The sequence below is a fragment of the Trichosurus vulpecula genome, chromosome 2 (genome assembly GCF_011100635.1).
Source record: "Trichosurus vulpecula isolate mTriVul1 chromosome 2, mTriVul1.pri, whole genome shotgun sequence".
In the NCBI taxonomy this organism is placed as follows: Eukaryota; Metazoa; Chordata; class Mammalia; order Diprotodontia; family Phalangeridae; genus Trichosurus; species Trichosurus vulpecula.
In genome coordinates this window covers 233,975,046-233,992,791 of record NC_050574.1, presented here as the reverse complement: position 1 = coordinate 233,992,791, position 17,746 = coordinate 233,975,046, and the positions used below count along the sequence as shown (strand labels likewise).

Sequence of the window (17,746 nt, the reverse complement as noted above, 5' to 3'; positions counted from 1 at the left end):
TAATATAATATTTAAGAGTAAATTAATATGTACTTTTGTTTCCATATTAATTTCACAGATCCACCAGGACCACCTTCAAATGCACGAGTGACTGATACTACAAAGAAATCTGCTTCATTAGCTTGGGGCAAACCCCATTATGATGGTGGACTTGAAATCACAGGCTATATAGTAGAGCATCAGAAAGAAGGAGATGAGACCTGGATAAAAGATACAACAACTGCCCTCAGGATCACAGAATTTGTTGTCCCTGATCTTCAAACAAAAGAAAAATACAATTTCAGAATCTGTGCCATCAACGATGCAGGAGTTGGAGAGCCAGCAGTGATTCCAAATGTTGAAATCATAGAACGTGAATTGGCTCCTGATTTTGAATTAGATGCAGAACTTCGAAGAACACTTGTTGTTAGAGCAGGGCTAAGTATTAGAATATTTGTACCAATTAAAGGCCGTCCAGCCCCTGAGGTCACTTGGACAAAAGATGGTGTAAACCTCAAAACCCGTGCCAACATTGAAAACACAGAATCCTTCACTCTTCTGATTATTCCAGAATGTAATAGATATGACACTGGCAAATTTGTGATGACTATAGAGAATGCTGCCGGTAAGAAAAGTGGATTTGTCAATGTTAGGGTCTTGGATACACCTGGGCCTGTGCTCAATCTGAGGCCTACTGAGATCACGAGGGACAGCGTCACCCTGCACTGGGACCTGCCTCTGATAGATGGGGGCTCTCGCATAACAAACTACATTGTGGAAAAACGTGAAGCCACACGGAAATCTTATTCTACAGCCACAACCAAGTGCCATAAATGTACTTATAAAGTGACTGGCTTATCTGAAGGGTGTGAATATTTCTTCAGAGTGATGGCAGAAAATGAATATGGAATTGGTGAACCAACAGAAACCACAGAGCCTGTAAGGGCCTCAGAAGCACCATCACCACCAGACAGCCTTAATATCATGGACATAACCAAGAGCACAGTCAGCCTGGCATGGCCTAAACCAAGGTATGATGGAGGTAGTAAGATCACTGGCTATGTGATTGAAGCCCAGAGAAAAGGCTCTGACCAGTGGACACACATCACAACCGTAAAGGGATTAGAATATGTGGTAAAGAACTTAACTGAAGGGGAAGAATATACTTTCCAAGTTATGGCAGTGAACAGTGCTGGAAGAAGTGCCCCAAGAGAAAGCAGGCCAGTCATTGTAAAGGAGCAGACAATGCTTCCAGAATTGGACCTTCGTGGCATTTACCAGAAACTGGTCATTGCCAGAGCCGGTGAGAATATCAAAGTTGAGATTCCAGTGCTTGGTCGACCTAAACCAACTGTCACCTGGAAAAAAGGAGACCAAGTTCTTAAACAAACCCAAAGAGTTAATTTTGAAAATACTGCCACTTCAACCATACTAAATATCAATGAATGTATAAGAAGTGATAGTGGACCTTACCCACTATCAGCAAAGAATATTGTAGGAGAAGTTGGAGATGTCATCACTATTCAGGTGCATGACATCCCAGGCCCACCAACTGGTCCTATCAAATTTGATGAAGTTTCATCAGATTTTGTTACCTTCTCTTGGGAACCTCCAGAGAATGATGGAGGAGTACCCATCAGCAACTATGTTGTTGAAATGCGTCAAACTGACAGTACCACATGGGTTGAATTGGCAACCACTGTAATACGTACTACTTATAAAGCAACTCGCCTTACTACTGGATTGGAATATCAATTCCGGGTAAAAGCTCAAAACAGATATGGAGTTGGACCAGGTATTACCTCAGCATCTGTCATTGCCAATTATCCATTTAAAGTTCCTGGGCCTCCTGGTACTCCTCAAGTAACTGCAGTCACCAAAGAATCAATAACCATTAGCTGGCACGAGCCTCTAACTGATGGTGGAAGTCCCATTTTAGGATATCATGTTGAAAGAAAGGAAAGAAATGGTATTGTCTGGCAGACTGTGAGTAAAGCATTGGTGCCAGGGAACATTTTTAAATCAAGTGGCCTAACAGATGGTATTGCTTATGAGTTCCGAGTGATTGCAGAAAATTTGGCTGGCAAAAGCAAACCAAGCAAGCCATCTGAACCTACACTTGCCTTGGACCCCATTGACCCACCTGGGAAGCCAATTCCTCTCAATATTACTAGACATACAGTAACACTTAAATGGGCTAAGCCTGAATATACTGGAGGATTCAAGATCACTAGCTACATTGTTGAGAAGAGAGATCTCCCCAATGGTCGTTGGCTGAAGGCCAACTTCAGCAATATTTTAGAGAATGAATTCACGGTCAGTGGCTTAACAGAGGATGCTGCATATGAATTCCGTGTGATTGCCAAAAATGCTGCTGGTGCTGTAAGTCCACCATCCGAGCCTTCAGATGCCATAACATGCAGAGATGACATCGAAGCACCAAGGATCATGGTGGATGTAAAATACAAAGACACTCTCGTATTAAAAGCGGGTGAAGTTTTTAAGCTTGAAGCAGATGTTTCTGGTCGGCCACCACCAACAATGGAATGGACCAAAGATGGAAAGGAGCTTGAAGGCACAGCAAAATTAGAAATCAAAACAGCAGATTTCTCTACAAATCTAGTTAACAAAGACTCATCAAGAAAGGATAGTGGAGCATATGTACTTACAGCTACTAATCCTGGTGGTTTTGCCAAACACATTTTCAATGTTAAGGTTCTTGATAGACCAGGCCCACCTGAAGGACCTTTGGCTGTGACTGATGTCACTTCAGAAAAGTGTGTATTATCATGGTTACCTCCGTTAGATGATGGAGGTGCCAGCATTGACCACTATGTAGTGCAAAAACGTGAAACCAGCAGATTGGCATGGACAAATGTAGCCTCTGAAGTACAGCTAACAAAATTAAAGGTCACCAAATTATTGAAAGGCAATGAATATGTGTTCCGTGTTATGGCTGTTAATAAATATGGGGTAGGAGAGCCCCTTGAATCAGAACCTGTCCTTGCAGTAAACCCATATGGACCCCCAGATCCACCCAAAAATCCTGAAGTTACAGCTATTACTAAAGACTCTATGGTTGTCTGTTGGGGACATCCTGATTCCGATGGTGGAAGTGAAATTATCAATTACATTGTGGAACGCCGAGATAAAGCTGGCCAACGCTGGGTGAAATGTAATAAAAAAGCTGTCACTGACTTAAGGTATAAGGTATCTGGACTGACAGAAGGACATGAGTATGAGTACAGGATCATGGCTGAAAATGCTGCTGGAATTAGTGCACCAAGTGCTACAAGTCCATTTTATAAAGCTTGTGATACTGTATTTAAGCCTGGCCCACCAGGAAATCCACGTGTTCTAGATACAAGCAGATCATCAATTTCAATTGCTTGGAATAAACCAATCTATGATGGTGGCTCAGAAATCACAGGGTATATGGTTGAGATAGCACTGCCTGAAGAAGATGAGTGGAAGATTGTCACACCACCAGCAGGACTCAAGGCAACCTCTTATACTATCACCAACCTCAAAGAAAATCAAGAATATAAAATCCGTATCTATGCCATGAATTCTGAAGGAATCGGTGAACCTGCACTTGTTCCTGGAACTCCAAAGGCTGAGGAAAGGATGCTACCTCCAGAGATTGAATTGGATGCTGACCTACGTAAAGTTGTCACCATAAGGGCTTGCTGTACCCTAAGACTGTTTGTTCCAATCAAAGGCAGACCAGCACCAGAAGTGAAATGGACAAGGGAACATGGAGAATCTTTAGATAAAGCTAGCATTGAATCCACAAGCTCTTATACCTTGCTTGTTGTTGGAAATGTCAACAGATTTGATAGTGGCAAATATATACTAACTATAGAAAACAGCTCAGGTAGCAAATCAGCATTTGTCAATGTCAGAGTTCTTGACACACCAGGACCACCCCAGGATTTGAAAATAAAAGAAGTCACTAAATCATCTGTCACACTAACCTGGGAACCTCCTCTCCTAGATGGAGGCTCCAAGATAAAGAACTACATTGTTGAAAAGCGTGAATCCACAAGAAAAGCTTACTCAACTGTTGCAACAAATTGCCATAAGACTTCCTGGAAAGTAGACCAACTTCAAGAAGGTTGCAATTATTATTTTAGAGTTCTGGCAGAAAATGAGTATGGAATTGGTCTCCCAGCTGAAACTGCAGAATCTGTTAAAGCATCAGAAAGACCACTTCCTCCAGGAAAGATAACTCTAGTAGATGTTACAAGAAATAGTGTGTCACTCTCTTGGGAGAAGCCAGAACATGATGGAGGAAGTAGAATTCTAGGCTACATTGTGGAGATGCAGAGCAAAGGCAGCGATAAGTGGGCAACATGTGCCACAGTCAAAGTTACTGAAGCCACAATTACTGGGTTGATTCAGGGTGAAGAGTATTCATTCCGTGTTTCAGCCCAGAATGAAAAGGGAATCAGTGATCCTCGACAACTTAGTGTACCAGTCATTGCCAAAGACCTTGTCATCCCACCAGCCTTCAAACTGTTATTTAACACTTTCACAGTGATAGCAGGTGAAGATCTAAAAGTTGATGTCCCATTTATTGGACGTCCAACTCCAACCGTGACCTGGCACAAAGATGAGGTGCCTCTGAAACAGACTACTAGAGTAAATGCAGAAAGCACAGAAAATAACACACTGTTGACAATAAAGGAAGCATGCCGGGAAGATGTTGGACATTATGTAGTTAAACTTGTTAATTCAGTAGGTGAAGCCACTGAAACCCTTAATATTATTGTTCTTGACAAGCCAGGGCCTCCTACTGGACCAGTTAAAATGGATGAAGTGACTGCAGACAGCATTACTCTGTCCTGGGGACCACCAAAATATGACGGTGGAAGTTCTATCAATAATTATATTGTAGAGAAAAGGGACACTTCTACAACTACCTGGCAAATTGTGTCAGCTACTGTTGCAAGAACAACAATAAAAGCCTGCCGACTAAAGACTGGATGTGAATATCAGTTCAGAATTGCAGCTGAAAACAGATATGGAAAAAGTACTTATCTCACTTCAGAGCCTATTGTAGCCCAATATCCATTCAAAGTTCCTGGACCTCCGGGAACACCTTTTGTGACAGCTTCTTCCAAAGACAGTATGGAGGTCCAATGGAATGAGCCAGTCAATGATGGTGGAAGCAAAGTTATTGGTTATCATTTAGAACGCAAAGAAAGAAATAGCATCCTCTGGGTAAAATTGAACAAAACACCTATTCCACAAACCAAGTTTAAAACAACTGGTCTTGAAGAAGGAATTGAGTATGAATTTAGAGTCTGTGCAGAAAACATTGTGGGCATCGGCAAGCCTAGTAAAGTGTCTGAGTGCTATGTAGCTCGTGATCCATGTGATCCACCAGGTCGTCCAGAAGCAATCATTGTCACAAGGAACTCTGTGACTCTTCAGTGGAAGAAACCCACCTATGATGGTGGAAGCAAAATCACTGGCTATATTGTTGAGAAGAAAGAGTTACCAGATGGCCGCTGGATGAAAGCCAGTTTTACTAATGTCATTGAAACTCAATTTGAAGTAACTGGCCTAGTTGAAAATCAGAGATATGAGTTCCGGGTTATAGCACGAAATGCTGCAGGAGTATTTAGTGAGCCATCTGAAAGCACAGGAGCAATCACAGCTAGAGATGAAGTAGACCCTCCACGTATAAGTATGGATCCAAAGTATAAAGACACAATCGTAGTCCATGCTGGAGAGTCATTCAAGATTGAAGCTGATGTTTATGGCAAACCAATACCAACTATTCAGTGGACAAAAGGTGATCAAGAACTTTCAAACACAGCTCATTTAGAAATAAAAAGTACTGATTTTGCCACCTGCCTCAATGTAAAGGAAGCAGTTCGTGTTGACAGTGGTAATTATGTACTGAAAGCAAAAAATGTTGCTGGAGAGAGATCAGTTACTGTAAATGTCAAAGTTCTTGATAGGCCAGGACCACCTGAAGGACCTGTTGCTGTGTCTGGAGTTACTGCTGAAAAATGCACGTTAGCATGGAAACCCCCACTCCAAGATGGTGGTAGTGATATCATAAACTACATTGTGGAAAGAAGAGAAACCAGCCGTTTAGTTTGGACTGTGTTTGATGCCAATGTGCAAACGCTTAGTTGCAAGGTTACCAAACTCCTAGAAGGAAATGAATATGTCTTCCGCATAATGGCTGTAAACAAATACGGTGTTGGCGAACCTCTTGAATCTGAGCCAGTCATTGCCAAGAACCCATTTGTTGTGCCAGATGCACCAAAGGCACCAGAAGTTACTACAGTGACCAAAGACTCGATGATTGTTGTATGGGAAAGGCCAGCATCTGATGGCGGCAGTGAAATTCTTGGTTATGTCCTTGAAAAACGGGATAAGGAAGGCATCCGATGGACAAGATGCCACAAGGGTTTGGTTGGGGAATTGCGTTTAAGAACAACTGGACTCCTAGAAAACCATCATTATGAATTTAGAGTCTCAGCAGAAAATGCTGCTGGTCTCAGTGAACCAAGTCTACCTTCTGCTTACCAAAAAGCTTGTGATCCTATTTATAAGCCAGGACCACCAAATAACCCCAAAGTCACAGATATTACAAGGTCTTCAGTTTTCCTCTCATGGAGCAAACCAGTTTATGATGGTGGCAGTGAAATACAAGGATACATAGTTGAAAAATGTGATGTAAGTGTTGGGGAATGGACAATGTGTACTCCACCAACTGGAATCAAGAAAACAAATATAGAAGTAGAAAAGTTGTTGGAAAAGCATGAATACAATTTCCGTATATGTGCTGTTAATAAAGCTGGAGTTGGAGAACATGCTGATGTACCTGGGCCTATTATAGTTGAAGAAAAATTGGAAGCACCAGACATTGATCTTGATCTAGAATTAAGGAAAGTAATAAATATAAGAGCAGGTGGTTCCTTGAGGTTGTTTGTTCCCATTAGAGGTCGCCCTACACCAGAAGTTAAGTGGGGAAAGATGGATGGTGAAATCCGGGATGCAGCTATAATTGATGTCACTTCCAGCTTTACCTCTCTTGTCCTTGAAAATGTGAACAGATATGACAGTGGGAAATACACTCTCACCTTAGAAAATAGTAGTGGCACAAAGTCTGCCTTTGTTACTGTGAGAGTCTTGGATACACCAAGTCCACCTGTTAACCTTAAAGTAACAGAAATCACCAAAGACTCAGTATCAATCACATGGGAGCCACCTTTGTTGGATGGAGGATCCAAAATAAAAAATTATATTGTTGAGAAACGTGAAGCTACAAGAAAATCTTATGCTGCTGTTGTAACAAACTGCCATAAGCACTCATGGAAAATAGAGGAACTTCAAGAGGGCTGCAGTTACTACTTTAGAGTAACAGCTGAAAATGAATATGGTATTGGCCTTCCTGCCCGCACTGCTGACCCAATTAAGGTTGCCGAAGTCCCACAACCTCCAGGAAAAATAACAGTAGATGATGTCACAAGAAACAGTGTTTCCCTAAGCTGGACAAAGCCAGAACATGATGGTGGCAGCAAAATTATACAATATATTGTTGAAATGCAAGCTAAGCGCAGTGACAAATGGTCAGAGTGTGCCCGTGTTAAGAACCTGGAAGCAGTAATTACTAACTTAACTCAAGGAGAAGAGTATCTATTTAGAGTTGTTGCTGTAAATGAAAAGGGAAGAAGTGATCCTAGGTCCCTTGCTGTTCCAGTAATTGCCAAAGATCTAGTTATTGAGCCAGATGTAAAACCTGCATTCAACAGTTACAGTGTCCAAGTTGGTCAGGATTTAAAAATAGAAGTACCAATTTCTGGACGTCCTAAGCCTACCATTACCTGGACAAAAGATGGCCAACCACTAAAACAGACAACAAGAATCAATGTTACTGATTTGCCTGACCTTACTGTGCTTACCATTAAAGAAACCCACAAAGAAGATGGTGGAATGTATGGAATCACAGTTGCCAATGTTGTTGGACAGAAATCTGCTTCCATTGAAATTATAACTCTAGACAAGCCTGATCCACCAAGAGGCCCTGTGAAATTTGATGAAGTCAGTGCTGAAAGTATTACATTATCTTGGAATCCTCCACTATATACAGGTGGTTGCCAAATCACTAACTACGTTGTTCAAAAGAGAGATACAACCACTACTGTGTGGGAAGTTGTTTCCGGTACTGTTGCGAGAACAACTTTAAAAGTGACTAAGCTGAAAACTGGCACAGAATACCAATTCAGAATATTTGCTGAAAACAGATATGGACAAAGTTTTGCCTTAGAATCTGATCCTGTTGTAGCCCAATATCCCTACAAAGAACCAGGCCCTCCTGGCACACCATTTGCTAGTACCATTTCTAAAGATTCTATGGTTGTACAGTGGCATGAACCAATTAATAATGGTGGAAGTCCGGTCATTGGTTACCACCTTGAGAGAAAGGAAAGAAACAGTATTTTGTGGACAAAGGTCAACAAAACCATTATCCATGACACCCAGTTTAAAGTACTTAACCTTGAAGAAGGTATTGAATATGAATTCCGAGTTTATGCTGAAAATATTGTTGGTGTAGGCAAAGCAAGCAAAAGTTCAGAATGTTATGTAGCCCGGGATCCGTGCGACCCCCCAGGAACTCCAGAAGCAATCATGGTCAAAAGAAATGAAATTACTCTACAGTGGACCAAGCCTGCATATGACGGTGGAAGCATGATCACTGGCTATATTATTGAGAAACGAGATTTGCCTGAGGGCCGCTGGATGAAAGCCAGTTTCACAAATGTCATTGAAACACAGTTCACTGTCACTGGTCTTACTGAAAATGAAAGGTATGAATTCAGAGTGATTGCAAAGAATGCTGCAGGTGCAATAAGCAAACCTTCTGACAGTACTGGACCTATAACAGCCAGGGATGAAGTTGAACTTCCAAGAATTTCAATGGATCCAAAATACAGAGACACAATTGTGGTCAGTGCTGGAGAAACATTCAGACTTGAGGCTGATGTCTATGGAAAGCCCCTCCCTACCATCGAGTGGTTGAAAGGAGATAAAGAAGTTGAAGAATCTGCTAGATGTGAAATAAAGAACACAGATTTCAAAGCATTGATCATTGTAAAAGATGCCATTAGAATTGATGGTGGACAATATATTTTAAGAGCTTCTAATGTTGCAGGTTCTAAGTCATTCCCAGTAAATGTAAAAGTATTAGACCGACCAGGGCCTCCAGAAGGTCCTATTCAGGTAACTGGAGTTACTTCTGAAAAATGCTCACTAACTTGGTCTCCGCCCCTTCAAGATGGCGGCAGTGACATTTCTCACTATGTTGTTGAAAAAAGAGAAACCAGCCGCCTTGCCTGGACTGTTGTTGCTCCAGAAGTTGTAACCAATACACTGAAAGTAACCAAACTATTAGAGGGAAATGAATATATTTTCCGTGTAATGGCTGTTAACAAATATGGAGTTGGTGAGCCTTTGGAATCTGCACCAGTACTAATGAAAAATCCATTTGTGCTTCCTGGTCCACCAAAGAACTTAGAAGTAACAAATATTACTAAGGACTCCATGACAGTCTGCTGGAACCGTCCAGATAGTGATGGTGGAAGCGAGATTATTGGTTATATCGTAGAAAAGAGGGACAGAAGTGGCATTAGATGGATAAAGTGCAACAAGCGGCGAATTACAGATTTGCGATTAAGAGTTACTGGATTGACAGAAGATCATGAATATGAATTTAGAGTATCTGCAGAAAATGCTGCTGGAGTTGGAGAACCAAGTCAGGCTACAGTTTATTATAAGGCTTGTGACCCTGTATTCAAACCAGGCCCACCCACTAATGCCCACCTTGTAGATACCACCAAAAACTCAATTACACTTGCATGGAGCAAGCCCATTTATGACGGTGGCAGTGAAATCCTGGGATACTTAGTGGAGATCTGTAAAGCAGATGAAGATGACTGGAAAATAGTTACACCACAGACTGGCCTGAAAGTCACTCGATTTGAGATTTCAAAGCTTATTGAGCATCAAGAATATAAGATACGGGTTTGTGCTCTCAATAAAGTTGGTTTGGGTGAACCTGCATCAGTACCTGGTACTGTGAAACCAGAAGATAAACTTGAAGCTCCTGAACTTGACCTTGATTCAGAATTAAGGAAAGGAATAGTAGTCAGAGCCGGAGGATCTGCCAGAATTCATATTCCATTCAAAGGCCGACCAACACCTGATATCATTTGGTCTCGAGAGGAAGGCGAATTTACTGATAAAGTTCAAATTGAAAAAGGCTTAAACTATACTCAGTTATCAATAGATAACTGTGATAGAAATGATGCTGGAAAATACATCCTCAAACTGGAAAATAGTAGTGGGTCCAAATCTGCATTTGTTACTGTGAAAGTCCTAGATACTCCAGGACCTCCACAAAACTTGGCAGTTAAAGAAGTAAAGAAGGATTCTGTCATACTGGTCTGGGAGCCACCTATCATTGATGGTGGTGCAAAGATTAAGAACTATGTAATTGACAAGAGAGAATCAACCCGAAAGGCATATGCTAATGTGAGTGCCAAATGCAACAAAACAAGTTTCAAAGTTGAAAATCTTACTGAAGGAGCCACTTATTACTTCAGAGTCATGGCAGAAAATGAATTTGGAATTGGGGTTCCAGTAGAAACTCTTGATGCAGTGAAAGCAGCTGAGCCTCCTTCACCACCTGGGAAGGTTACACTAACTGACGTGTCTCAAACCAGTGCATCACTTATGTGGGAGAAACCTGAACATGATGGAGGCAGCAGAGTTTTGGGATATGTAGTTGAAATGCAACCAAAAGGAACAGAAAAATGGAATGTTGTTGCTGAGTCCAAAGTTTGCAATGCAGTTATTTCTGGTCTAAGTTCTGGGCAGGAATATCAGTTCCGAGTCAAGGCTTACAATGAAAAAGGAAAAAGTGATCCAAGAGTCCTTGGTGTTCCTGTCATAGCTAGAGATTTGACTATACAACCAAGTTTTAAGTTGCCATTTAACACATACAGTGTCCAGGCTGGTGAAGATCTTAAGATAGAAATACCAGTTATAGGTCGACCTAGGCCTGAAATTTCTTGGGTAAAAGATGGTGAGGCTCTGAAACAGACAACCAGAGTAAATGTTGAAGAAACAGCCACATCGACTATTTTACACATTAAAGACAGCAACAAAGATGACTTTGGAAAATATAAAGTAACAGCATCAAACACTGCAGGCACAGCAACAGAAGATCTTAGCATAATAGTTTTGGAAAAACCTGGACCACCAGTTGGACCAGTTCGCTTTGATGAAGTTAGTGCAGACTTTGTAGTCATATCCTGGGAACCACCAATATACACTGGTGGCTGTCAAATAAGCAATTACATTGTAGAGAAACGTGACACAACCACTACTACCTGGAATATGGTATCAGCAACGGTAGCAAGAACAACAATCAAAATAACTAAACTTAAAACAGGCAGTGAATACCAATTCAGAATTTTTGCTGAAAACAGATACGGAACGAGTCCCCCACTGGATTCTAAACCAGTCGTTGTACAATATCCTTTTAAAGAACCTGGACCACCTGGAACTCCTTTTGTGACATCAATATCAAAAGATCAAATGCTCGTAGAATGGCATGAGCCAGTCAATGATGGTGGAAGCAAAGTTATTGGCTACCATCTTGAACAGAAAGAAAAGAATAGCATTCTTTGGATGAAGTTAAACAAAATCCCCATTCAAGACACCAAGTTTAAAACAACTGGACTTGATGAAGGCCTTGAGTATGAATTCAGAGTTTCTGCTGAAAATATTGTTGGCATTGGAAAACCCAGCAAAATATCTGAATGCTTTGTAGCTCGTGATCCATGTGACCCACCTGGTCGCCCCGAAGCCATTGTTATAACAAGAAACTATGTCACATTGAAATGGAAAAAACCTGCCTATGACGGTGGTAGCAAAATAACAGGCTATATCGTAGAAAAGAAAGATCTACCTGATGGTCGCTGGATGAAAGCCAGCTTTACCAATGTGCTAGAAACAGAATTTACAGTGAGTGGACTTGTAGAAGACCAAAGATATGAGTTTAGAGTAATAGCAAGAAATGCAGCTGGAAACTTCAGTGAGCCATCAGAAAGCACTGGGGCAATTACTGCGAGAGATGAAATTGATGCACCCAATGCTTCCTTGGACCCAAAATACAAAGATGTGATTGTTGTTCATGCAGGAGAGACCTTTGTTCTGGAAGCTGACATCCGTGGTAAGCCTATACCTGACATTGTGTGGATAAAAGATGGGAAAGAGCTTGAGGAAACAACAGCCAGAATGGAAATTAAATCTACTCTACAAAAAACAACTCTTGTTGTCAAAGACTGCATAAGAACTGATGGGGGACAGTATATCTTGAAGCTCAGCAATGTTGGTGGTACGAAGTCTATACCAATAACTGTAAAAGTACTTGATAGGCCAGGACCTCCTGGACCACCTCTGAAAGTTTCAGGGGTTACTGCAGAAAAATGTTACTTGGCATGGAACCCACCTCTGCAAGATGGTGGTGCTAATATTTCTCATTATATCATTGAGAAGAGAGAAACAAGCAGACTCTCATGGACCCAGGTTTCAAATGAAGTACAAGCCCTGAACTACAAAGTCACTAAACTTCTTCCAGGCAATGAATATATTTTCCGTGTCATGGCTGTGAACAAATATGGAATTGGAGAGCCACTAGAATCTGAGCCTGTCATAGCCTGTAATCCATACAAGCCACCAGGTCCTCCTTCAACACCTGAAGTCTCAGCAATCACTAAAGATTCAATGGTAGTAACATGGGCACGTCCAGCAGATGATGGTGGAGCTGAAATTGAGGGCTATATACTTGAAAAGCGTGATAAAGATGGCATCAGATGGACTAAGTGCAATAAGAAAACACTAACAGATCTACGACTCAGAGTGACTGGACTTACAGAAGGGCACTCCTATGAATTCAGAGTTGCAGCTGAGAATGCAGCCGGCATGGGTGAATTTAGTGAGCCTTCTGTTTTCTACCGTGCATGTGATGCTTTGTATCCACCAGGCCCCCCAAGTAATCCTAAAGTAACAGACACATCTAGATCTTCAGTATCTCTGGCATGGAATAAACCCATCTATGATGGTGGTGCTCCTGTTAAGGGCTATGTTGTGGAAGTCAAAGAGGCTGCAGCTGATGAATGGACAACCTGCACACCACCAACAGGTCTACAAGGAAAGCAGTTCACTGTTACTAAACTTAAAGAAAACAGTGAATATAACTTCCGCATATGTGCCATTAACTCAGAAGGTGTTGGTGAACCTGCAACCATCCCTGGATCAGTCGTTGCGGCTGAAAGGATCGAACCTCCTGAAATTGAACTCGATGCTGATCTAAGAAAGGTTGTCATTCTTCGTGCAAGTGCTACCTTGAGATTATTTGTTACCATCAAAGGTAGACCGGAACCTGAAGTCAAATGGGAAAAAGCAGAAGGCACTCTCTCTGAGAGAGCCCAAATTGAGGTCACCAGCTCATATACAATGTTGGTTATTGATAATGTTACCAGATTTGACAGCGGTAGATATAACCTGACTCTGGAAAATAATAGTGGCTCCAAAACAGCTTTCGTTAATGTCAGAGTTCTTGATTCACCAAGTGCACCTGTGAATTTGACTGTGAAAGAAGTGAAGAAAGATTCAGTAACATTGTCTTGGGAACCACCACTTATTGATGGTGGAGCTAAAATTACAAATTACATTGTTGAAAAACGAGAATCTACAAGAAAAGCGTATGCCACTGTTACGAACAATTGCACCAAGACCACTTTCAAAATAGACAATCTCCAAGAAGGGTGTACTTACTTCTTCCGTGTCTTGGCTTCAAATGAATATGGGATTGGTTTGCCAGCTGAAACAACAGAACCGGTCAAAGCATCTGAACCACCCCTCCCACCCGGAAGAGTCACTCTTGTTGATGTGACACGTAACACCGCCACCATTAAATGGGAGAAACCAGAAAGTGATGGTGGCAGTAAAATCACTGGTTATGTCGTAGAAATGCAGACTAAAGGAAGTGAGAAATGGAGCACTTGCACCCATGTAAAGACACTAGAAGCTACTGTGTCCGGTCTGACTGCTGGAGAAGAGTACACCTTTAGAGTGGCTGCAGTTAATGAAAAAGGGAAAAGTGACCCTAGACAACTTGGAGTACCAGTAGTTGCAAAAGATATTGAAATTAAACCCTCCGTTGAGCTTCCTTTCAACACTTTCAATGTTAAAGCTGGAGACCAACTCAAGATTGATGTGCCATTTAGTGGGAGACCAGCGCCTACTATAAGCTGGAAAAAAGATGGACAAGCCTTAAAAGAGACAACTAGAGTAAATGTTCAGTCATCAAAGACGGTAACATCATTAATTATCAAGGAAGCTTCAAGAGAAGATGTTGGAAAGTATGAATTATCTGTTTCAAACAGTGCTGGAGTTACAACCGTTTCTATTGCTGTCATTGTCCTTGACAGACCAGGACCTCCAGGACCTATACATATTGATGAAGTTAGCTCTGACAATGTAACAATATCTTGGAATCCTCCAGAATATGATGGTGGCTGCCAAATTAGCAATTATATTGTTGAGAAAAGAGATACTACTACTACAACATGGCAAGTAGTATCACAGGCAGTTGCAAGGACATCCATTAAGATAGTTCGCCTAACAACAGGAAGTGAATATCAGTTCCGTGTTTGTGCAGAGAACCGTTATGGTAAGAGTACTTACAGTGAATCATCAGCTGTCGTTGCAGAATATCCATTCAGTCCCCCAGGTCCTCCCGGAACACCTAAAGTTGTACATGCTACAAAATCCACCATGATTGTAAGTTGGCAAGTGCCAGTTAATGATGGAGGAAGTCAAGTAATTGGCTATCACCTTGAGCATAAAGAAAGAAGCAGTATTCTTTGGACAAAAGTAAACAAAACTCTCATTGCAGATACACAAATGAAAGTTTCTGGCCTTGATGAAGGACTGATGTATGAATATCGTGTATATGCTGAGAATATTGCAGGAATTGGTAAATGCAGCAAGGCATGTGAGCCAGTTCCTGCAAGAGACCCTTGCGATCCTCCTGGTCAACCAGAAGTTACAAATATTACCAGAAAGTCTGTCTCACTTAAATGGGCTAAACCCCGATACGATGGTGGGGCTAAAATCACAGGTTACCTTATTGAGCGCAGAGAACTGCCAGATGGCCGGTGGTTGAAGTGCAACTTTACTAATGTCCAGGAAACTTATTTTGAGGTAACTGAACTTACCGAAGATCAGCGTTATGAATTCCGTGTTTTTGCAAGGAATGCTGCTGACTCCATTAGTGAACCATCCGAATCAACTGGACCTATTACTGTAAAAGACGATGTTGAGGCCCCAAGAATTATGATGGATGTCAAATTCCGGGATGTTGTTGTGGTCAAAGCTGGGGAAGTCCTCAGAATCAATGCAGACATTTCAGGACGACCTCTACCTGTAATATCCTGGTCAAAGGATGGCAAGGAGATTGAAGAAAGAGCAAAGACTGAAATTGTTTCAACAGACAGCACAACTTTATTAACAGTTAAGGACTGTGTGAGACGAGACAGTGGTCAGTATGTGTTAACTCTCAAAAATGTTGCAGGAACTAAGTCTATGGCTATTAACTGCAAAGTTCTTGATAGACCTGGGCCACCAGCAGGACCTCTAGAAATAAGTGGCCTAACTGCTGAGAAATGTTCACTTTCCTGGGGACCACCACAAGAAGATGGTGGTGCACATATTGACTATTATATTGTAGAAAAACGTGAGACAAGCAGACTTGCATGGACAATTTGTGAAGAAGAATTAAGAACAACATCTTGTAAAGTAACCAAATTACTTAGAGGTAATGAATATATATTTAGAGTCATTGGTGTTAATAAATATGGTGTGGGTGAGCCCTTAGAGAGTGTGGCTGTAAAGGCACTTGATCCATTTACAGTGCCTAGTCCACCCACATCTTTGGAGATCACATCTGTGACCAAAGATTTTATGACTTTATGCTGGTCAAGACCTGAGAGTGATGGAGGCAGCGACATCTCTGGATACATCATTGAACGTCGAGAGAAAAACAGCTTACGATGGGTGCGTGTAAACAAAAAACCAGTTTATGATCTGAGAGTAAAATCAACGGGACTTCGGGAAGGATGTGAATATGAATATAGGGTCTATGCAGAAAATGCTGCTGGTCTGAGCCTTCCAAGTGAAACATCACCTTTGGTTCGAGCAGAAGATCCAGTCTTCTTACCCTCTCCTCCATCTAAACCTAAAATTGTGGACTCAGGAAAAACAAATATAACCATTGCCTGGATTAAGCCTTTGTTTGACGGAGGGGCCCCAGTTACTGGATACACAGTAGAATATAAGAAATCTGATGAAACCGACTGGTTAGTTGCCATCCAGAACTTACGAGGCACTGAATATACAGTAAGTGGTTTAACAACAGGGACTGAATATGTCTTTAGAGTAAGATCAATAAATAAGGTTGGTGCTAGTGAACCAAGTGATAGTTCAGATCCTCAAGTAGCAAAGGAAAGAGAAGAAGAACCTATATTTGACCTTGACAGTGAAATGAAGAAAACTTTGATTGTAAAGGCTGGTGCCTCATTTACAATGACTGTGCCTTTCCGAGGAAGACCAGTACCTAATGTAATATGGACTAAGCCAGATACTGATCTCCATACCAGGGCTTGTATTGACTCTACAGACACCCGCACATCGCTTACTATTGAAAATGCCAACAGAAATGACTCTGGAAAATACACATTAACAATTCAGAATAATTTGAGTGCTGCTTCATTGACCTTAGTCGTCAAAGTTCTTGATTCCCCTGGACCCCCGGCTAACATTAATGTTAAAGATGTAACCAAGGAATCTGCAGTGTTATCCTGGGATGTTCCTGAAAATGATGGTGGTGCCCCAGTGAAAAATTACCATATAGAAAAACGAGAGGCCAGTAAGAAAGCATGGGTCACTGTGACTAATAATTGTAATCGACTTTCCTACAAAGTGTCCAACTTACAAGAGGGAGCTGTTTACTACTTCAGGGTCTCTGGAGAAAATGAGTTTGGTGTTGGTGTACCCACTGAAACCAAGGAAGGAGTAAAAATCACAGGTATGTTTCCTTAATAAGAAGTAAGAGCACATGTTAAGGAATAATTCGAATCATTCTAAGTAGTTTTTGTTTTAGTTTAAAGATCATGAATTTAATTTATAAAAAATATATAGTTTCATACAGGATTTCTGCTAAAATTTCCAAATTTCTGAATTTCTAATTGTATGAAAATTTTCACAGATGTAACTATATCATTTTTAAGAATATATCAAAGATATTTAATTCAAATACATTTTTATATTAACACAATTTGAATATAAGTAGGAATATTCCTTACAATCTAGTCTCTTGGGTTTTTTTTTCATTTTGTACTGAAAACTATTTGTAAGTAAATAAGCCACTTATCAGTTAAGTGTGAAAGTGGCCATGTTTATGTACAATTAGATAATTATAGTTATTCTTAGCTGGCTGGGACAAAATTAGCCATACTCGAATTAGTGATGATAATAATAACAGTTGACACCTGTGGAGTTGCTTAAAATTTTCAAAGCCCTTTATGTACCTGACCTCATTTGGGCCTCATTACTCCATGAGGTAAGCACTATAGATGTTGTTATCCTCATTTACCAGATGAGAAAACTGAGG

General features: G+C 41.0%; 1 protein-coding gene across 1 annotated transcript in view; it reads left to right on the top strand.

Annotated features, from left to right (window-relative positions):
- The window catches only part of TTN (titin), a 327,155-nt gene that overhangs the window by 273,792 nt on the left and 35,617 nt on the right, over nucleotides 1-17,746 (top strand). The window contains exon 279 of the mRNA XM_036744026.1: nucleotides 59-17,161. Coding sequence (XP_036599921.1) covers nucleotides 59-17,161 — 17,103 coding nt within the window. The remainder of the gene's footprint in view (nucleotides 1-58; nucleotides 17,162-17,746) is intronic.